The 22078-nt window shown below is 58.0% G+C and overlaps 1 protein-coding gene across 6 annotated transcripts in view; it reads right to left on the bottom strand.

The window, feature by feature from the left end:
• LMNA (lamin A/C) overlaps positions 1 to 22078 on the bottom strand; it is a 55693-nt gene continuing 33615 nt past the window's right edge. For 5 of the 6 annotated variants that reach the window (XM_059717975.1, XM_059717973.1, XM_059717976.1 and 2 more), the window contains 11 exons: positions 8395 to 8551; positions 7994 to 8119; positions 7735 to 7905; positions 7214 to 7339; positions 6732 to 6952; positions 5879 to 6092; positions 5653 to 5760; positions 4935 to 5054; positions 4694 to 4789; positions 3235 to 3498; positions 1 to 1807 (listed from right to left, as the gene is read on the bottom strand). In XM_059717975.1, the coding sequence (XP_059573958.1) occupies positions 1781 to 1807; positions 3235 to 3498; positions 4694 to 4789; positions 4935 to 5054; positions 5653 to 5760; positions 5879 to 6092; positions 6732 to 6952; positions 7214 to 7339; positions 7735 to 7905; positions 7994 to 8119; positions 8395 to 8551 (1630 nt within the window). In that variant the 3' untranslated portion in view covers positions 1 to 1780. The remainder of the gene's footprint in view (positions 1808 to 3234; positions 3499 to 4693; positions 4790 to 4934; positions 5055 to 5652; positions 5761 to 5878; positions 6093 to 6731; positions 6953 to 7213; positions 7340 to 7734; positions 7906 to 7993; positions 8120 to 8394; positions 8552 to 22078) is intronic. The other variant, XM_059717978.1, reaches the window with a different exon arrangement.

Raw genomic sequence — 22078 nt, 5'->3', positions numbered from 1 at the left:
TGGGCAGGATTCCTCGTGTATTGATTTGGAGAGGAAGAACAGGAAGATCAGTAACATTTCCACTGAGCAAGATGCTGCGAAGCAGGAATAGAGCCGGGGTGGTGGCAGGTTATCGGCAAATGGTGTCTTCTCCGGGAGGCAAAAAAGGGCCCCTCTGGGCTGACCTTAGTGTTGATGGTGGGGGCGGGCAGGGACAAGGCAATGGAGTAGGCAGCTGGGCCCAGTGCTGGGCAGGGAGGGGAGCGTGGCGAGCTTCCTCGAACAGTGCCGCACGCTAGAGACTGGCTGGGCCCTGTTGGAGTGTCTGGACTGATCTCAAAATAGAGATACAAAAAAATCAGAGGTGGGGACTGTTTCCTGTAGTCCTTGTGAGCCCCCAGGTCCAGAATGGGCTTGGGGTCCAGCTCCTGCCCCCCTAGGCAGACCCCCAACCTCCTGCTGAAAGCAGGGAATAGGTGTGGGGTGGGGAGAGGGGCAGGATCGGACCCGCAGCGGAACAGGAGCAGCAAAAAGGCTTCAGCACATGGAGCTACATCACAGCTGGCATCAAGCTACTCCAGACAGCTGGATTTTCGCCCAGGCAAAGCCCTGGCCCCACCACCCCTTAGCACAATCCCTAAACCTACAGACCTTGAAGATCAGCCTGGGGCGGGCTGGGGGCGGCCCCTGGTCCCTGGACTAGCAACAAGCAAGTTTGGAAACTCTGCATCGCTTTTAACATCCTGTTGCCCCTGTCTGGTCTTGACTGCAGACCCTAAGCTACAACCCAGCTCTGTCTCTCTCTAGAGAAGCTCTCTCCTTCCTCTCGCGCTCGACACCGCCCCTTTTAAGGCACAACGTGGCTGCTTATACATGTTTTTATATATATATGTATATATATATATATATATACACACAATTAGTGCCCATGATGAGTAATACAGTACACAAAAATTGGGTCTTTCCCATGGCAAGAGCAGGGAGCAATGGGAGTAAGCGCAATAGGCAGGACAAGGGGGGTCGGGAGGTAATGCCCCGGGTATGAGACCAATGGGAAATCAATGAGAACATCATTCAGGCCTCTTGTGCGCACCCCTCGGTGCAGAAAGTGATGGGAAAATAGGAGGATCTGGGCCTGCCGGGACACACAGATGATTCCCGTGAGGGTTGGGGCAGGAGCCTTAGTGCACAGGACAATCAAGCCTCAGAGACTGGATTTTCCTTTTCAAAGCACAATTTACCTTCAGCAAAACTCATCCCACTCTTTTGAAATGAGCTTTGCTTTCGGGTCTAGCACATGGCTTTATAGAGCAACACAGCCCCGTTCCCCCAAGATACTAACAGGCGGGGGGGGCCCATCTCGAATGGCTTTACATCAAACCCCTATACAAAAACCTTTGGCAAAAAAAATACATCTAAAGAGCTATTAAACTACCAATTCTTTTTTCTCTCTCTCTCTTTTTTTGGCAACCACCATTCGTTGACTTCTTTGGCTTCTGTGTTTAAAAAAATGCAGCTGCTGAAAAAGCTCTTGTTGGTGTGGTTTTTTTTTTCTATAGAAATAGATATTCTTTCTTTAAAAAAAATCAAAGCGTCATTTTGCATTTTATATATAATATATATATATATATATAAATTCCTGCGGTAGAAAACAAAAAAAAAATCCCAACCTTTCTTGGTTTCTTTTAAAAAGAGGGGAAGGGACAGGAGGCAGGGAGGTGGGGGGTAGGTACTTTTGCTTTAGGGGAAGAATAGCTTGTTATGGCAGGTTTTTTTGTCAAGGATGGATACCTCCAACCGGTTACATGATGCTGCAGTTTTGAGGAGCCTGGAAAAGAAAAGAGGAACATATATATATATATATATATATATATATATATATATATATATTATTTGTATATATAAATTTACAAGTGATAAAGGCTGCAGATAGCAGATACCAGCCAGAGAAGTAGTTGCTCTACTGCTGCTTATTGCAACACATTAAAAACACAAAGTAGAAGTACTCAGACTCACTAATAAGAGATCTTTGCTTTCATCACAGAAATCATCGGTCTAATTCTCTCCACTTTACAAATGACACGCAGCATCAATAACCCTGGCTAGCTGGTGGATTCATGGTAGGATATTGGGGTAATATTAATTAAATAGTATTAACTGAATCTTCAGCTAATAACATTAATCTAGCTTTCAATTAATTAGGAGCAAAGAAAGAGGGGCTGGAAAGGACCTCATGAAGTCACATCTAGTCAAGGCATGATAAGGTGTGATGCAACTGTCCCAGGCTGGTGTCTGTCCAACCTGCTCTTGGACATTTCCAGAGAGGAAAACTCACCTCCAACCTCAGGTCCCCCTGCTGCAGCTTGAGGTTTATGCTCTTAATCTCCCTCCTACAGCCACAGAGAAAAGCCCATCTCCACCTTTGCTGTCATTGCCCTTCAGGTATTTCATAGAATCACAGACAATGAGGGGGGGAAGGGGCCTCATGAGGTCACATCTAGTCCAAGCCCCTGCTCAAACCAGGACCAGCCCCAGCTACATCATCTCAGCCAGGGCTTTGTCTACTACCCCAGGCTTAAAAAGGATGGAGACTGCACCACCTCTCTGGGGAACCTGTTCCAGTGCTTCACTACCCTCCTAGTGAGAGTTTTTCCTAATATCCAGCCTAAGCCTCCCTTGCTGCAAGTGGAGCCCATTGCTCCTTGTCTGTCATCTGCCCCCACTGAGAATAGGCCACCTCCATCCTCTTTGCAACCCCCCTGCAGGGAGTTGAGGGCTGCTATTAAATCCCCTCTCCGTCTTCTCTTCTCCAGGCTAAATCAGCCCAGTTCCCCCAGCCTCTCCTCACCAGTCCTGTCCCCCAGCCCCTGAACCATTTTCACTGCCCTCCACTGGACTCTCTCCAACTTGTCCACATCATTTCTGTAGGGGGGGGGGAGGAGGAGGAAGAACTGGACACGGGACTCCAGATGTGGCCTCCCCACTACCAAATAGAGGGGAAGAATCATTTCCCTCCATCTGCTGACAACGCTCCTACCAATGCAGCCCAGGATGCCATTAGCCTTGGCAACAAGGGCACTGTTGATTATTTGAGGACTATTATCAAATCCCACCTCAGTCTTCTCTCCAGACCTGCTGCACTCAAAAGAGAGCTGGTTTCTACTCACTGCAGCCCACAGAGGCACGATACCTGTTGGTCCAGCGCTCCAGACACCCGGGTCCCTCGAGCCCCCTGCTGCTCCCTGCCACACTGACCTGCCTGCGTGGGCTGGCGTTCCCCAGGATGTAGGACCTGGTCACCAGACTTTCACCCAGGCCACTGGTGCTCCCGCCGGTGCCCCCGAGGCTGCGGTAGCTGCGGGTGATGGTGACGCTGGCAGCCGATGAGCCTGAGGATACGGTACCGGCGTTCTGGGTCCCGGTGCCAGACTTCTCGGCCGGCTGGCCACAGGTGCCACACACCACGGTACGGGAGCGCAGGTTATACTCACCGGGGTCCCCCGAGCCGCTGCAGTGGACCTGGATGGAGGTGAAAGAGAGATACGGCTGCCCTGAGCACCTCCCGGAGGGGAGCTGGGGACCTCGTCTCGAGGAAACACCACCTTTTCCAGGGTTACTCTTACAGCCAGCAGCACCCACCCTGTCCCACCCACCCCAACAAAGCTGCTGAGGGGTCTCCATGAGTAGGAATGAGCCTTCCCTGGTGCTGGAGGAGATCCCTTCTTGCCTCCTGGTTTAGGGTCTTGGTTTAGGGGTTTATTTTTACCCCAGTAACATGACACTGCGGGGGCATTTCTACCTGTAACCCCAACTTGAATACGAATGGGCGGATAGCTTCAGTTCCCCTCAACAAGCATGGCTGGGAGACAGCTTCACTCTCCTGGCTTGATGGGGGCATTGATTCAGGCCTGTTCTGTAGCAAAATAGCCATCTTGCTTCTGCAGTCAGGGCTGCAATTCATTCGAAAGCTGCCTGCTGCACCGAGGACATCAGGGGCTTCTGGGTGGTCACCTCCAGCCCCACTGAGCCTGGCCGTAAGGTTTCTTCCCATTGCGAGCTGCTCCACACCTTGCTCTCAGGCTTGGATTGTGCTGGGCGATAGCACATGGACTGAGCTCTTGGATGGGATCCTGTCATTGAACCTGTGGGAAGCCCAGCCCCTGGATCTGGGGACTATCTATACTCAGCCCGACATGGCTCTCAGGACTTGGGGTCAGTACAAGAAGCCATGGGTCTTACTGCCCAGATAGATGCTGGTGTGTGCTGGGTTTGGCCGGGAGGGGACCAATTGCATTGGTAACTAAACCAGGTATCCATCTCAGAGGATTGTCCCATGAGGCGCTGGTCTCTGCTTGAAGCCACCATCCCCAGCTGGCTCTGGACTCTCTGGCCTGCTAGTGCCCTCAGCTTTGTTTCCATCATCATGAGGTCATCTCCTGCAGCTCGGTTTCCACCCAAACCAGCATCATCATGCTCCGGAGCAAAGCCCGTGTCCTCTGCCCTCAGCATGGCTGGTGGTAGTTCTTCCGTGCAGAGAACCTCTTGATGGACCTTATCCTGCTTCTCCTTCCTTGCTGTCAGCAGGCTGGGAGGGATGGGGGCTTCCCCAGCCCAGCGTGTGGCCCTGGCATGGTCTGTGCATCATCTGGGAGCCCCAGGCCAAGTCTCCCCATCCCGCTGTGCCCCACCCCCTCTCCCAGCACGTGGCACTCACATGATGGTGGCGGTGGTGGTGCATGCCCTCCTCGTCATCGTCTTCGTCCTCGTCATTGATGACCACAGTGCGGACCAGCTTCCTCATGGCCACCTCCTGCAGGGGAAGGGGGCAGGAGACGAAATCAGGAGGCAGCAACAGCCTCAGAGACCCCACAAGCGTCACTCGCCCACTCCACTCATCCCTGCTTGTGCCTGGCCCACAGAGAACTGATCACTCCCAGGCTCTCCTGCCATCTCACCTCTCCATTGGAGTTGATCAGGGCAGTCCGCAGGCTGTCTCCGGTGCCCCATGAGCTCTGGGCCTTCCACACCAAGTCCGTGGGAGGGCTGTGGGTTGCACCGGCCCCCGAGCCCCAGATCTACAGCGAACATAGGCAGAGAATGGTCACACCTCGTGCCATTAGTGCTAACGGGACCATAACCACCCTCCCTACCTCCTTTCTAGAGAGCACATAGGACTTCCCCAGGAGCCCACTGAGGACGCTAAGAGTCTGACATCTAAAAGGAAAGGGATTTCCCACAGACCAGGCCTCGACTTTTTGTTCTGCAAGTTCTAGATTCGAATCCCAGTCTCGGATACACTAGGATCTCCTGTTCTTGGTGGTGGCAGATGACAGAACAAGGAGCAATGAGCTCCAGTTGCAGCAAGGGAGGTTTAGTTTGGATATTAGGAAAAACTCACTAGGAGAATGATGAAGCACTGGAAAAAGGTTGCCCAGAGAGGTGGGGGAGTCTCCATCCTTGGAGGTTTTTAAAGACCTGGCTGAACAAAGCCCTGGCTGGGATGATGTAGTTGGGGTTGGTCCTGCTTTGGTCCCTCCCAACACTCACTGTCTATGAAGGGCTGAGCACCCCATGTAATCTGGGATTGCTTTGCTCAGCACAGGCCAGCTGAGAACCGGGCACCAGAGCCTCTGGGCATGAACCCTTTAATTGAGAACAGCATTCACAACTCACCGTGACCACCTGGCCAGCCTTCAGGGTAAATTTGGGAGGGAAGCGGTAGGAGACGACGGGATCTTCTCCGTTCATGCGCTTAATCTGCCAGTTCCCCAGAGCCTGATCCTGTGAGGCAGAAGGGAGGGGGTGGGTTAAGGGGGGAGTCTCCCATTTGGCCTCAGGCTCAGCCTGTATCTGTTTGGCGGCGGAGGAGCAGCGGGCACCGCTCAGTGCCTGGCCCTACCTCGTTGGACTTGTTCTTGAGCCGCACGAACTTGCCGTCCAGGTCGACCTCCTCGACGGCCACGCGCCCGCTGGTGCGCACATGGTGCGAGAAGGTGGTGCGGCCCTCGCCGTCCTCCAGCTTGCGCTTCTTGGAGGAGCTCTGCAAGGAGGAGCGCACCACGTGGCTGCGTGAGCCGCTCTTCTGCGATGTGGGGCTGGGGGACAAGTGCAGCCTGTGGGGAGGAGGGGAGGTGGTGAGGGCAAGGGTGAGGGTGAGGCCAGGAGGGGCGGGGCCAAGACTCAGCCACACCCCAACCCAGTTCCTCCCCCTCTGCATTGGCCACACCCTCAACTAGATTCCTTCCAATCCCCAACAGCCTCCTTGGCCACGCCCCAAAGAGGCCCTCCTCCCCCCACCCTCTCCAGCCATGCCCCCAGCCAGGTTCTTCCCACATGGGCATTGGCCTTGCCCCAACTAGGCTCCCTCCAATCCCCAACCAGGCCCCTCCTCACTCTCCTTGGCCACACCCCATCACAGTCTTCTTAACCAAGCCCTTCCCCCACTTTTTGGACAAACCCCAAACAGGCTCCTCCCTCTACTTGCCTTAGCCACACCCACCACAGGCCTTTCCCCCACTTTGGCCAAACCCCAGTTAGGCTCCTCCCCCACAATCATTGGCCACACCCCTAACATGGCTTCTTCCCCATGCTCCTTGGCCACACCCCTCAACTAGACCCCTCCCCACTTTAGCCACATCCCTGCTCTGCTTGGCCCCACCCTCAACTAGCCCCCTCCCCTGCTTTGGCCATACCCCCACCCTCTTTGACCCCATCCACGCTTGAGGCCTGCCCCCAGCCCCAGGCGCCCACACCTCTCCTCCTCGCCCTCCAGCAGCTTGCGGTAGGCGTGGATCTCCATGTCCAGGGCCAGTTTGATGCCCAGCAGCTCCTGGTACTCGTCCAGCTGCTGCTGCATGCGTGCCCGCATGTCAGCCATCTCCCGTTCCTTGTCGGCCAGGATGCGGCGGCTGGTATCCCGCTCCCGTGTCAGCGCGTCCTCCAGGTCGTGGAGCTTGGCCTCCTTGGCTGCCAGCTGGGGACAGAGGGCACAGGGTTGAGGGCAGCACGACACACACCAGGGGCTCGGTCCATGGGGCAAACTCCCCCTGAGCTCGTGTGGGGACACAGCTGCACTTGGGGTGCCCGGATCCCGGGCCAGGCTATAAACAAAGCCAAGACAGTGGGAAAGAGGGGAAAGTGGAGCGGCAGGTCGTGGCCTGACGTGGTCACAGTGGGGAGCTCGTGGCACATGGGGCAGGATGGACAGATGCAGGGAGCGGGGGGCAGATCTTACCTGTTTCTGGAGCTGGCTGAGCTGAGCCGAGAGGCTGTCAATGCGGATGCGGCATTGCTGCAGCTCCTCATGGGCAGCACCCACCATGTTGCTGTTCCTCTCTGCCGACTGCTTGGCATTCTCCAGCTGGAAGCCAAGAAGTTAATTGCTACTGGTTTTGATGGGTAGTGGAAGGGGCTCACCAATGCCCTGCCAAAGGTTGGGGGGGCGAAGGAAACTGAGTCACAGCAGGCACCTGTGGCAGTACCAGTGGCTCTGGGCCAGCCGTGGCACTCAGAGCAGGGGGAAACATGGGCTCTGTGGGGAAAGGAAGGGGAGGAACCAGGCCCTGGGGAAATAGCCCCAGGAAGGAAACTTGGACATGGCAGGGGAGGCTGGGGTGACATGGGTAGGGCTGCACTGAAAGCCAGGGGCAGGGGTGGGAATAGGACCAGGCATCCTAGATCCCACACCCACCTAGAGTTAGCGGCAGGGGTGGATACAGAACCCAGGTGTCCTGGACCCCCTCCTCCCCCCCGTACCTTGGCGCTGTAGGTCTTCTCCAGCTCCTCCTTGTAGAGGTTGATTTGGGCCTCGTGCTGGGCCCGCAGGTCATGCAGCGCCTCGGACAGCTTGCTCTCAAACTCCCGCTGCCGTCCGTTGTCGATCTCCACCAGACGTGTCTCATGGCGCCGCTTGGTCTCCCGCAGCTCCTGGGGATGGAGAAGTGGGCACGTGAGCCCCGGGATCCCCTGGTGCAGCCCTTGGGGTCCCTCCTTAGCCCGGCCCAGCCCGACCCACCTCGCTGTAGATGTTCTTCTGGAACTCCAGTTCCTCCTTGAGTGTCTGCAGCCGGTTCTCAGCGTCCACACGACGGAGCATCTCGTCCTGCAGCTGCTTCTTGGCCTCGTTCAGGGCAGCTTCCAGCTGGGGAGGGAAGCAGGGAGTGAGTGTGGATGCGGAGAGGCACTGGGGTCTCTGACACAGCAGGGCTGGGTATGCTTTTGGGTTGGAAATCTGCATCCTGGCATCACTTCATTTTCATGCCATGCATGCTCTTGCTTTGCATAACCTGTCTCCATTCAAGTGCAGGGATCAGCCTTGGGGCTGGCTGACTCCCCCACCCCAGGGCAATGGCGTCTCAGCAGCCCTGACCCCTAGGGCACCCTAGGGCATTATAGGACAGGGCTGGCATCGCTCACCTTGGCTACTTGTGCCCTCAGCTCCCGGACTTCATTTTCCAGGTTCCTCTTCTCACCCAGGGCGGTGGTGAGTGCGGCCTCCTTGGAGTTGAGCAGGGCCTCCAGGTCCTTGAGGCGGGACTGGGCGGACAGCAGGTCTGATTCCTTCTTGGCATTGCTGGAAGAAAACAACCATGGCCGTCAGGGGAGGAGGCGCTCCCAGCCACGTCCACCCAGAGCACCCCCCAGCCCAGAACCACGGCCCAGGGGCTTGGGGATTTCATGTGCATGGGGAAACAGTCCCTGTAGCTACAGCATTAGCTGTAGGGGGTCCCACAGCATTTCACTTGTGCATGTCCAGCTAGGCCCGTGGCACTGGTGCGAGCCGTGTTTCATACTCATGAGTGCTGTATTCCCCGACACAGCTGCCCCAGTTCAACAGACCCCAGCAGTGACACGGCCTCAGAGCCTCTGCTCTCCCTCCACTGGCTCCTTGGATGCTAGATCAATGTCCCATAGAAATGCACTGGGTTGTAGCCTGGTGGCAGCTCCCTAAACCCCAGATCAACCTGCCATAGGAATGCACCAGCTTGACCTGGAACTCCATGTTTTACCTGGCTTTTCCCCCACTGATTTTGGCCCTTAGCTTTTTTTTTTTTTTTTTTGGAAAATTTTTCATGTCCCAAGTCAAATTAGCCAAATCAATTCCAAGTCCGTGTGAATCATTCAAGAACCATATGTGGCCCTGCTACCAGCAAACATCCTCCACCCCCGCCTGGGGCTTCAGATACTTCCAAATCCCTTGGCGAGCATCCTATGCGCAGGCCCAAGCCTGGAGGCCTGGGGTTTGGATGCCACCAAGTTTTGCTTGCCCTCAGCCATATGGCCACAGGAGCAAGCTAGGGACGGGTCTCCCATTTCCATTAATGCTGACCTGAAAAGGGGCTGAGGGGGTTGTTTCTCCACAAAATTCCCCCCAACTCAGATTAATCCTGAAACCAGCCCCCCTCATCCCAATACCTCACCCTGACCCTATATCCAGCCACCCCTGCTGTGTTGGCATCACCCCTAGCCTTCCAGGGCCCTGATCCTGACACATCTTGGGGCCTGGTCCTGACCCCCAAGAGCATAGCAAACCTTGACGCTCACGGAAGGGGTCTGGGATCCAACCGGATCACAGAGGCCATGCAAGCTTCAACCTTTTGGAGGTTTGAAACCAAGGTCTGATGCTGAGTTGCAAAATAACGTAAAAGGAATAATAGCCACTGCGGATGGGAGATGGGACAGGTCCGATGGCAATGTGTGCACACGGCCACTAGATGCTGCTGTGGGCTGCACAAAGCTCCCGGCGGGGCGCGGTCCCTGGTACACAAGAGGGGACAAGGCTGGAGCATGAGCTGTGTGGACTTTGGGTCCTGCCCCCTGAGTGCCTCCCTGGCTTGCAAGTGGAGCCTGTGGTAGCCTGGGCAGCTCTGGAGTTTGGGGCCTGAGGCTCTGCTGGAGCCAGGAGGGAGGGCTGCGATGGCCCGAACCCCCAGGACTGCCACAGGATGCTGCCACCAGGCCCCTCCCATCGTACGCTCTACCCCAGGGCTGCATGCAAAGATAGAGCCAGGTGCCGGGGCCTGGCTGCCTTTACGAAGAGGCGCACGGCTGTGCCAGGGCTCCTGCGCCGGCTCACTTAAGGACAAAGGACTGATATACCCAGCGCAGAGGAACCCGCCTCACTGCTCGGGACTAGGCTGGAGCACCAGGACGCCTGGGCTCTCCCTACCATTGCGTCAGGACTCCTGGGGTCCACTTCCAGCCGGACAACTGCAAGCAAGTCGCACACCGCCCCGTGCCTGAGTTTCCCTACTTTGCAGAGGGGAGCTTCAGGAGCTCCCTGCTGGCAGGTACATTTGGGAAGGGGCAGAGACAAAGTGCCGTGGACGTGCAGAGCAATCATTGATGCACAGTGTTTATCCAGGGGGCCTAAGTGCCCGTAGCTCTGGGGTGCACACCCCCAAGCAAGGATGGTTGGCTGCTGGCTTCCCGCACAGGATTGGAAGCCAAGATGCGCTTCATCCTTCCCTTCTCCTTCCAAAGAGCAGATCCCCCTCAGCTCACACATCCCACCCTGCACCGCACTGCTGCCAAGCTCCCGAGTCCCCGCTGCCCAGGGAGCGGAGGGCGAGCAGACCGAGGGGGCCAGAGTGCGATACCCAGGAGAACCAGTGGGTGGAAAAAGGCTTTGCCTCCACCTCCCACAACCCTCCTTTGGCTCATGGGAAACTGAGGCAGAGATGGGGGAGTGCGGGGCTGGAAGGTGGGAAGCGTGTCATGCCAACTCCCAGGGTCGAGCCAGGAAGGGAACGCGGGAGTCCCCGGGCCCCTGCGCGCCCAGGCGAGGCCGGGCTTGGTGGGGCGACAGCAGCACATTCCAGCCACAGGCGGGAGCCGGCAGCCGGCTGCGGGGGCGGGAGCTGGAGCGAGCTCCTGCCTCGTGAGATCATGGGTAAAAATACCAGGCAGGCAATCAAGGACCTGGCCTGGAGGAGCCGGGCTGCCCTCCTTCTCCCACCCCCTGGCACAGTGGACTGAGTCCCTTCGTCACCCGGATGCTGAGGCCCGGGAGCCACGGGAGCTCTGCCCGGGATCCCTGCCTCACAACCTGGCACGACCTTGGCCATGGGAGACCCTGCAGAGCAGCCCAGCACCACAGCTGGCATGGACTGGGCACAGGGCTGGCACTGCAAGAGGCTGCAGCGGCTTCTCTGATGTTCAGCTCTCTGTCTGGGTGTCTGTCTTGCTTTTCAGCAAGTATCCCCCCAGACAGACGCAGACACATACTCCAGCAGCTCCTCGGAAAGCTGGCGCTGGACCAGCACCGCCCCAGCCTGTCTGAACACACCCCCGCAGCTGGCCTGCACCCCCCTCCTGCCCCCCAGCCCATGCCCATGCCCATGAAGCCCTTTCTGTGCTGGTGACTCAGAGGACAGCAATGCCAGCCTGAGGCTGTCCCCCCTGCAGCTGGCCCAGCGTGGCAGGACAGGGCTTGGCTGGCACTTCTGCTGGGTTACCCCCTTGCTGGCTGGATCTGAACCTGCAGGGGAAGGCAGGGGGATGTCCCTCTGCCCCCCACTGCTGGTACAGAGCTAGATCCCCCCTACTCCTCCATGGCACCTTGGCAGAGTAGCTTGATCTTGGACACCGGCAGATTGCACTGCTTTGGGGCAGGGGCCATCTGTATGTGCAGTGCCTGGTGCAGCAAGGGCAGTACCTCCACTGGGGCCTTCTCCTCCTGGAGGAGCCCGTGGCGGTGTAATCAGCAAGGAAAGGGCTCAGTCCATTGTACAGATAGGCCAACTGAGGCAGAGCCATCTCTACCCCTCCCCTTTGGTTCCTCTCCTCCAGGTCCGGCCCCTGCAGCAGCTCTGCATGCTCCGTTCCCACCGCTATTTGTCCTGGCAGCAGTTTGTCCCATGTCACGGGCTGTCTGCTGTCAGCTTCCCCCTCCCTAACACCACGAGTCCTCTTCTCTCTAAGTTCCTCAAAGGTGCTGGTGACTAAGGACTCAGCAGGAGGAACTGGAAGGTGCTGGGGGAGCAGCGGGGGCTTTGTACCCTGGACAGACCCTGGTGTGTCTCAGAGCAGAGTGCCCCCCACCACCCTGGCCACCTGCTCCAGCTACAGATGGGAAACTGAGGAGGGAGTAAGTGACTTGCCTGAGCTTACACGGGCAGTCAGTGGCGGAGCTGGTGTCTGCAGGACCCCAGGAAGAACCGGCATGGGGTCACTCTTCTATCCAGGCACTCATCGGACACGTGCACATACACTGGCCCCTTCATCCCCCTGGTTTCCCCCCCTCCGCCCCCAGATGCCCATTCACAATAGAGTGCTTTCTTTGTCACCCTCCGAGGGCCCTGGGGGTCCAGCCCCTCCTTCGGGCCCTGCCTCCACAGCCATTGAAACAAAGGGATCAAAGACGGAGAAAAGGCCGTTGTCGCCAGTGCTGCCACAGGGTCTGGGCAGCCAGACGGGTTTGGGGTCCTCTTGGGACGCACCATGGTTCCCTTTGCTGTGGCAAAGGGCGTGCGCTGGGCTCTCTTGCAAAGCCCATCTAAAGGAAAGGGCTAAAGACAGCGGATCGTTTTGTGCTGCAATTGCAAACCAGCCGAACTGTCCAACCGGCACGGATCCAGCTAACTACGGCACGTTTCCTTTGAACCATGACTGCCAACAACAGGGTACACACAGACGCACACACAAACACACAACGACCCCCCCGCCGGAGATCGGGCTGGTATTTTGCCACGGTCACTGCCCAAACCGGCCAGACTAAAAGTGCACAGGGTCACCGACTCCCCTGGCTTGCACTGGAGATCGGAGGTTTCCCTTCCAGCCTCAGCTCTGCATTCAAAGCTGCTCTTCTCTCTTTGCATGAGACGGGTGGAAAACACCACTCCTGACACTTCAAAAAATGACCCCCAAAACCCTAAAACATCTTGGGATTTCTGTGCCGAATGTCGCGATTTGTCGGCCTGCCGGAGGCTGGCGAGGCCACGTTACAGCGAGGTCTTTGCAGCCTCCCAGCTGCACGCCGGCCTCGCCAAGGCAGTGTTTGAGGAACAGTGCTAAAGGGCAGGAAGATGAAGTCTGATGAACTACCCGTTGCTCCATTTCAACCTGCGCTGAGCCGGCGGCGGCCAGACCTCACGGCTTTGCCCGACCCCATGACCTGGGTAGGGAAGAATCTGGTTTTTCCAGAAGCCCAGCTGCCGCTCATTCATGCGGAGCTGCTGGGATGGGCCTGATTCTGCTCTCCTTGTTTGTGAGAAGACCCTAAAAACCACTGGATTTTTGTCCCTCTGAGCTGGTTTCACCCTCCCCACAACTCCAGCTGGCTGAGATAGCTATCTCCTTTCATCTGCCTCCGGGTGAGGATCAGCAATGCTGCTAATCCTTGCTGTCTGGACAGGGAAACTGAGGCACTGAGACATCCCCAGTGGTGGAGTGGGGATTTGAACTTGGGTCCACGCTGGCTGAAAACTACCCTCTACACTGCAGGTCCCATTTCACTACAGCCAGCGGATCCGTTCTGCAGGCGCCCCCGGCCCTCGTCCCTGCAAGACTTCGATGTAAAGGGGGAGATTTATCGAGATCTACCGGCAGATTCACCAGGAAACTCTGAGATCGAGAGAGAGCGCGCGCAAGTGAGGAAAGGGATGGGGCTTCCAGCCTGTTTATTTTTAAACTTTTAAACACAGAAAGGGAAAAAAAATCCCAACATGGTAAAACTGGGAGAAAATCCAAGCGCGGCTGCGAGATCAGGGCCAAGTTTCCGTTAGGACAAGGGAGGAAGAAGATTAAGATCGAGTTTGCAAGGCGAAAATGGAAAGAAGGAAGGGCTCCTGAAAACATATGCGTCTCTGGTTAGGTCGGTCTATAAGGGGCTTCTGTACCCGGCCAGCGGCTGACGAGGCCAGAGAAAGATCCTCTAAGCAGCAGATGGAAGAGGGGATGTCTGCCCTCGCTGCTGGAGTGTTATGGACACGGGAACGGGAGCTGGCGTAGGAAGGACAGGGAACCGGCCAGAGCCGAAGTCCCGGGATGCCTGGGGAAGTATTTGGGCTGATCCATGAGGCCCATCTCTGCTTTCTCAGGCTGGCCCCACTGCCATCAGGTGCTGCTGTGCAAGGTGCTGTACGTGCCCAAATAGACAAGGCAGATCTCCTTCTACAGGAGGAAGGACCCAAAGGTGCTAGGTGGAGCGTCCGCTGAGGTCCAGGCTCTCTCTGCGGGGCAGACTGGGTCCCCGGGAGGAACTCAGCACCCCAGAGCCACACCAGCCGCAGGCCCTGCTGGGTCACTGCCGGTGAGTCACAATACGCTCATACAACCCAGGCTCTGCCTCCCAGCGCCCCCACCCTTCCCAGCCCCCAGGGCAAGGCAGGGGTGGGAAAGGACCTAGCAGCACCCAGATCAGGGCTTGGCTTGGAGAGGGAGGGTGAAAGGCACCCAGGTATGTAGGAGAACACAGCCACGAGCGTGCAGCTTGCTTAGATTGCAGGAGTTAAACCCGTGAACCGAGCAAAAGCCAGCTGCCTGGAGACCCCGTTCGTTCCCCATCCTGACACCAGCAGTGCCTGCACCCTCAAGCTGCCTGCATCCACAGGATGTGCCGGGGGATCCCTGTGAACGGCGTGACACTGCCTCCGCACTCCCATGACAGTTCAGGCACTTCCTCATCACGAGGGCTCCTGTTGCGCCAGGGCGATGCTCTTTTCCTGCTGAGCCGAGCTGACCGGGTCTCAGCGGGCCAGGAGGAAGCTAGGTGTCACCGCCACCTCTGCTCCGTCCCTGTTTCTAGATGAAAGCTGCATGAAATACCAACTCCAGCACAACCAGCCCGGAGCAGAAGGGCTGACTCAGCTTTCCTACTAACCAAGCGGTCCGCGGGCTTCCCACTCATCTACCCACTCCCCGAAGGCCTCGGCTTCTAGCCTGAGATCTGCTGAGAGCTGCAGGGTGGGGAGCCATGCCAAAAAGGGCTATTGTGACTCCCTGCCAACCTGGGCGTGCCCTGGGTTACTGGCACAGATGGGGAAACTGAGGCACAGAGGCAAAACCAGGTGGACGAGGAACACGTTGGAACCCAGGAGTCCAGTCAGAGCTGGTGAGCTGGGGGAAGATCCCCAAAATCCTGACTCCTAGAGCCAAGGAAAGATCCTGTGTCCCGTCTCCCATCACCCCCAGGTGGTAGGAGGAAAGGGGGTGCCGCGCCCCAGCTGAAACGTGTCCTGGACAAAAACACTGGGCCGGAAAGCGGCACAATGCAGCACTGGGGCTGGGACCGGGGAGCTGCTCCCGGCATCTGACTCATCCATCCCGTGTTCGGCTCGGCACGGGCCCTGCCAAGCGCCTGGGTAAACAGCCCCATCTCCTAGCAGGGGACCCATAAATCTTGCTGCGCTGCGCAGCAGTGCACATCTGCACAGTGCACATCTGCATGACTCCCCCCTGCCCTGCGCATCCTGCCAGGCTGCTGGGAGGACCCCAGGAAGCAGGGAAACCTGCAAGCACCAGAGATGGGCCATGTACCCACAAGCAAAACCAAGGGTCTGGCTGGGGTCTGCTTGGCTCTGGCTGGCAGCACCTATGGAAATATTAAGAACTTATGTTTTTTTTTGTTTCCCTATGAATGAAAATCTGCTTCCTCCACCCAGAATTAGATGTTCCCCTCTGCTACTTCCTGAGACTGCAGCAAAGAGCCAGCACCGTGCAGTAAAGGGAGATTTCCAGTGAAACTGGGAAGCCGAAGTCCCGTCTCTTCCCTCTTCAAACCTTGCTTTTAAAAACTGGAACCAGAGGGGGTGGGGGAAAGAAGGTGCGAAATGCTTGTGACAAGTCCTGAAAAGGAAGCTGGGCCCTTGAGATCCGTAGAGGAAGGGCGGCTTCCTGCTCTCCTGGGTCCCTGGCAAAGCACGTCCTCCCTCGGCTGCCCGCCCCCTCGCTGCTGGAAACCCCACTTGACACGGCCCATTACGGCTCTGCTGGATTTATGGGCACCCGCGTCTGGCCCAGCTGGGGCCTGGAGGTAGTTGGAGGCCCCGGCAGTACAACAGGGAACAGCAACAGTGATGGTGTGGCTATGTGTGCATTCCCTGCCCCCGTACAGGCGTGCACAGACACACACACACAATCCCCCGCCACATCCCACCCCCCGCCACATCACACATGCACACACCGCACTTGCCATATCACTCTCGCCATGGCCACACATACAAACAGCCCCTCCCAGGCACACATGCACACACACACGACCTCCCTGGCTCACTCATATGTACACAATTCCCCACCCAATCATATACACAGACCCCTCCCTGCCACGTCACACAGATGTACACACGCGCCCCCACCCCACTTGCTGTATCACACATTCACATAAACACAGCTCCCTGGCTGGTCTCTCACCACACACACAAACAACCCAGCTGGCCAGCTGTCTGGGACACACACAGAGTGAACCCAGGCATTCAGGACACACCCCCCCCCACCCCCCCCCCCGAACCCAGGCATTTAGGATGGACACACACACGCCAGACCCAGGCATTTGGGGGACATGTGCGCACGCACACACATACACATACACACACACACACTGGACCTAGGCATTTGGGACACGTGCAAACACACAGAAAACCCAGGCATTTGCAACACATACACAACCTAGGCATTCAGGACACATGCATGTGTGCACGCATACACACATGCAAGCACCCCCAATGCTGCCTGCTCTCGCCCCCCCACCAGCCCTGCTGCCTGCAGCACATCAATATTTGCCAGCACCCGCGTGGGGCTTTGCCCCCTCTGGCTGCCCGAGAGCTGGAAGCCACACGGGAGAGAACAACGGGACCTGTGGCCTCCCTCCACACCCGCCGTCCTGGCACCACGGGCTAGCCTAGATGAGTCAGCCCCGCTGCAGCTGCCAGCTCAAAATGGAAACCGGGGAAGAGGCCGCAGGGCCCTGGCAGCAGGGAGGGAGAGGGCTTTGCTGGGATGAGTCAGGAGGCCCCAAACGGGGAATACGGGAGAGTCTAGCCAGAAGACGCAGACCCTTGCCCTGGACAACAGGCCCCTACCCTGCAAGAGGGCTGAGAGATGCTGCCCGGGGCAGGAGGCATTCATAGGGATCCCCCATCCACAGAAAACTCCTCTGCAAACTGCAAACCCTGGAGCCCTGATGCCAGGCCCGGCCCTGGGTGGTGGGTACATCGCTCCGAGACCCGCCACATGCAACCTTCTGGGGGCAACAATGAAGCCACCTGCCCCACGCAGGGAAACTGAGGCACAGAAGAGCGTATGTGTGTGTGTGTTAGGTATTTTGCTTACGACAGAGTCAGGATTGCAACCTTTGCTCCAACAGCTGGACAACTTCCCTCCAATGAAGGCAGAACCCAGGAGCCCGGGCTCCGAGCCTGCCCCTCTTCCCACCACATCCCCCCAGCTGGCAGGGATGCTCACGTGCCACTCGCACCCGGGAATGCAGCACTGCCCACGGGAAAAGCGCATGCCAGCCAGGCTAGCAGCTTTAGCAAGGGGGAAGGGGGCACGGACACCTGGGTTCTCTTCACAGCTTTGCAACTGCTGGCTTTTCCAAGCCTCAGTTTCCCCTCTGGGTTAGGGGAGATCCATTTTGGCTTCCCCTGGGGTGGGGGCTGAGAGACTCAGCTGACTTCCCCAGGAAGCTGTACAGCTGCGGTCTGGCAGGAGGGAAGCCCGGCACGCAGGGGCGGGCACCGGACTCAGCGCCGCTGGTTTCAGTCCAGACTCCCTCCCTCTGTGGATTCTCCCAGGAGCTCAGGTCCTCTGGTGCCAGCCAGCTGCTCCGGCCCAATTCATCCTGGGACTCCCCAGCCCCTCTGTGCCTTGCCCGAGTCCTCCCCGGACAACCAAGGAGCTCCCACCACCACCCCAGTACCCCTCCCTGCTGCGTGGGAACTGGGGCCGAGACCCGCCCAGGCCCTGCCTTGTAAATGGGGCCTCTGTTCTCTAACAGCCGTGCGAGTCAGCAGACAGCGCTGCGCGTGAATGCCTGTTCGTACAGCTCCGAGCGCCGCCCTCCCGCGACATCCAGCCACTCTCCCTTGGGTAGTTCTGCATTGGTTTCAGCCACTACACCCCGCTTGGGTGCAGACAGATGCTCCACTAATCCGGGGTAACTCTGGCGGGTCAGTAGCTATTATTGCACCTCCCCACTAGGCCTGCTTGCCTTTAACCAGTTGCTGTCCCAGGCAAGACACACACGGATGTTACGGGGTAATGTTTCTCCCTTGGTCTGGTGCTGGTGGTGTCTGCCCACTACATTACTTTGCCCCGGTCTGCCTATAATTTTGGGGTTTCTAACCTGGTATCCCTGGCTCAGGCAGCTTCACAGCTGGAACAGCTGCCTGCCCTTTGCCAAGCTGCTAAAAGCCACTGGAAATAAAAAAAACTCATCAAGAAAATAGCACTAACAAGGCAGCTCTGAATGCCCTGTTGGTCCATACTGGCTCTGGGCTGCCAGCTTCGATTGCCCATCAAGATCGTCCCCAAGCCAGGACACGATCGAGGCGCCCTATACCTTGGGAGGAGGTTTGATTCACGTATCCCCGTGGCCTGCAACCCCATGACGTGGGAATCGACTTCCCACGGCAGGAGCCAGGAGTTTCGCGCATCCAGAACCCTGGACCACCGAAGACACGGGTCCATCGTGGGTCGCACAGTGCAAAGGGCAAGGTGGCCTCAGGAGGAAACTAACACAACGAGTTGCCAACTTCTCATCCAATCCCCGTTTCCCCGCTGCTATGCCAGCCTGTGCCAAAGGAGCCAGGCTCCTGTCGCCTTTGCGTGTCTTTTCCGCAAGCCCCATTTGCAGAACAGCTGTGCACGTCCCAGAGGGTGGTCACGCCCAGACGTGGAAAGTCTGTCTCTCCTCTGTCTCCCTGCCTTGGCACGAAGGCCCCGAAGCCCCCGGATGCTAGATGGCCCGGTTCTCCGCGCAGGTGGGGTGCTGCACCGCAGTGCCTGCAGCTGAGGGTCCCTCTACCATGGCAGCCCTGGGGCCAGAGTCTGAGGAGGGCTCAGAGCCAACTCTCTGCTCTCCCTAACCCCGCACCCTTGTTCTTCTAAGGGGGTCACAGCTATGACCCTGGGCTGCTCGGATGGAAAAGCAGGGAGAAATAGCTCCCAGCACCCACCGATTCACACCCACACCCTTTGCACACACAGAGATTGCAAGCATTCAAGGGACAAACTCCGCCGCAGAGAAGAGCAGGGCCTGCCGGGATCTTGGTTTCAAAGAAAGAGAGAACGCAGAGGAGCCATGGCCTGGAACAAAAAGGGGTTTATATTGTGGCTGGTGGAGAGAGAGCCCGATAAAGGCCAGGGACTTATTTACATTGCTGCAAGGCCGCGGGCATTTGCTTTGCATGAGGCAGGAGGGAGAAGAAAGGCCCGGAGACGCCAGCGTTGGCAGCGGCCCCGGAGCCCGTTTCGGGAGTGAGTCATCGCTCCCACCGCGCCCAGCTGTTGCTGTGTCTAGAAACGTGGCGTGGTGCGGCAGGGCTCAGATCCACCCCGCTGCCTGCCCAGGCCCCAAGACAAGGGGGTTTCACTCCCCGTGCCCTGCATTGGCAGGAGCGACTGCCCCACAAGCCAGGCAGGGAGCATCAGGCCTCGCAGGGTATCCCAAAGAGCCAGGAATCGAACCCAGGCATCCCCAGCCTCGGATCCCACCCCAGCCTGCACCCATCTGCCTGACGCTACTGCCTGCAGATATGGAGACGGCTGCAATAAGGCCCCGGGGGCACAGAGCTGCTGTGTGCAGAGCGAATGCCTGAGGCTGGATCCGGGGTCCGGGGTGGATGCTGGCACCTTGTTTTCCAGGCAGGGTGGAGACCGATTGGGAGCCCCGAGTACATTGGGGACTGGGAAAACCACAGGTCACGGCTGGCTGCTGCCAACCTCAGCTATACCCTGCCTGGTTTACTCCTTTGCTACCTCAGCTCCACCTGGGCATGGAGAAAGAGCTGCCAGCTCCAGCCAGGGGCTGACAGCACAGGCTTAAAGTCTGCATCTGACCCCCTGCCTCAGTTTCCCCTGCCCCACTTGGGGATGTCTTGCCTAAGAGCAGGGCCACGGGCTGGGCTGCAAGACGGCCCGTCTTGCAGCGACAGTGCCATGGGCTGGCTCATGGCTTCTGCCACCTCCTCTGTGGCTTTGTGGTGATGGAGACTGAGGTGAGGAGCAGGCTTGAAAGCAGCCGCCCGCGGGCTCGCTTCCCCTTGCAGCACACGGGCTCCCCGAGTCCCGCAGACACGGCGCTGCCCACGGCTCCTCTCTCTGCATGGCACCAAGGGTGTAGCAGGCTGGGGTTCAGCCAGGGACCCCTCTGGGCTGCCAATGCAGGCCCGGGGCCAAGGGGAAAAGGAGGTGTCAGAGCAGGAGACTCCAGGAAGGAAATACCCCCACCCAGATCAGAGCCGGGGGAGCTTGGCTATGACCCTTTCTTCCACCACCTCCTTCCCTGCAGTGACAGAGACAGTGCCCACATCTTCCCTGTGCCACAGGACGAGGGTCCTGGGCCCTTCCAGTTCTCTGCCTCAGCTGGAAAGATCTGGGGCAAATCCTCACAGAAATGGCAGTAGGTGAATGCAGGAGACCGGGCTCTGCCTGGGCTGGTACCAACAACCCAGTGCTGCCTGGGACACATCTTGGGGTGGGTAAAGATGTAGGAGATGCTCTAAGGGTCTTTGTGCCCATTTGCACTGGGGCATGACCACCAGTGACTACAGATTTGCTCTGAGGAAAGCTAAACCCCTGCTGGAATCCCAGGACTCCAAAGCTGGGGCTTACTGGGAGGGGAAAACCATTTCTCTAGTATTTAAATGCAACAGGCTGGCCAAGTGGAGGCCCTGAGCCCAGCAGCACCAGGTTTGTGGGGCCTGAAGGGTTCAACCAGAGGGTATCTCGTCCCTGAGAAACCTGGGAAGGGCCTGGAGGACCCAGCTCAGCTCTGTCTGACCGTGCAAGTGCCGCACTGGGATGTTTGCACAAGAACACGCTGCTGTTTGTTCAGCGCCTGCTGCTAACGGCCCCCTGAATCGCGTGACCTGTGCGGGGACCCACCCAGCGCTGCCAGCCACTTCCAAGGCTGCAGTGTGCCCCTGACCTAGAGGCAGGCAAGGCAATGCCCCACGGGGATGGGGGATCCCAGCCAGGCACAGGAGGGCTCTGGAGGACATGGTAGGTGGGTTCTCCCCCGTCCTGATTCAAAAAATCTGATGCTGAGTCTTGTCCTTAGGGACAGGGGCCATCCTGGGAGCTGGGAGGGGTGATCCCAGCCGCGGGAGCATGCCCAGCTCTGCCATGGCTCTAGCACATCTGGACCACAGGGTCTTGGGAGATGGAAGGAGCTGCCGGGATGCCAAGGCCAGCCCCCCTCGGGCACTCGCATTCCCAGGCGCTAGATAAGAGGCCCTTCTGCTCTCAAAAACACGCTCCATTGGCATGGCCATGTGTCCGGCCCCATGCCAGACGGTCACGGTGCCATTGCCCCCTCACTAATGCTCCAGCACAGCAATGCAAGATCTCGGGGTAGCGAAGGGGGAAAAGTCCAACCTTTCCGCACTTGCTTTGCAGCTCAGCCCTGTTCAAAGCCATTACCAAGGGGGACTTTGCCCCCAGCCACATCCGTGCCCTTGCACCGGCTTTTCAAACAGATGCCGTGCACTCTTTCTGCCAGGCGCCCACGTCCCTGAACCTTGCTCCCAGCACCTGCCTCGGTCCAACAGTTTGAATTGCAACGGCTGGAGCCCTCCATGCTTCAGGCTGTATGGGTGACATGACAAGTCTCTGCCCCACTGCGCCAACAATACAAAAATGGCCCCACAAGCCAGCTTGGGGAAACTAAGGCACAAATGGACTAAGGGAAGCTGTAGCAAGGCAGGGCAGTGAAACCCAGCATCCTGGATGCCAGCGCAGCTATCACAGAGCCTTGCCTATGAGAACAGAGGCTGACCCCAGCATTCCTACTTCCCTAGTCCCTGAGATCAAGGGCTTTGAAGCCTTGGAGCCATCCAGTCCCGGCTTAGCTGGAAGTGCAGGGTTGCAGGGCAGGGGTTCATGCACCTGGATCTCTGCCATGGGGACTCCCTGTTGCATGACAAGGTGTTCCCCAGTT

This window comes from Alligator mississippiensis, chromosome 15 (genome assembly GCF_030867095.1).
Source record: "Alligator mississippiensis isolate rAllMis1 chromosome 15, rAllMis1, whole genome shotgun sequence".
In the NCBI taxonomy this organism is placed as follows: Eukaryota; Metazoa; Chordata; order Crocodylia; family Alligatoridae; genus Alligator; species Alligator mississippiensis.
Note: the sequence above shows the minus strand (reverse complement) of the source record. Positions and strands in the feature narration are given on the sequence as shown.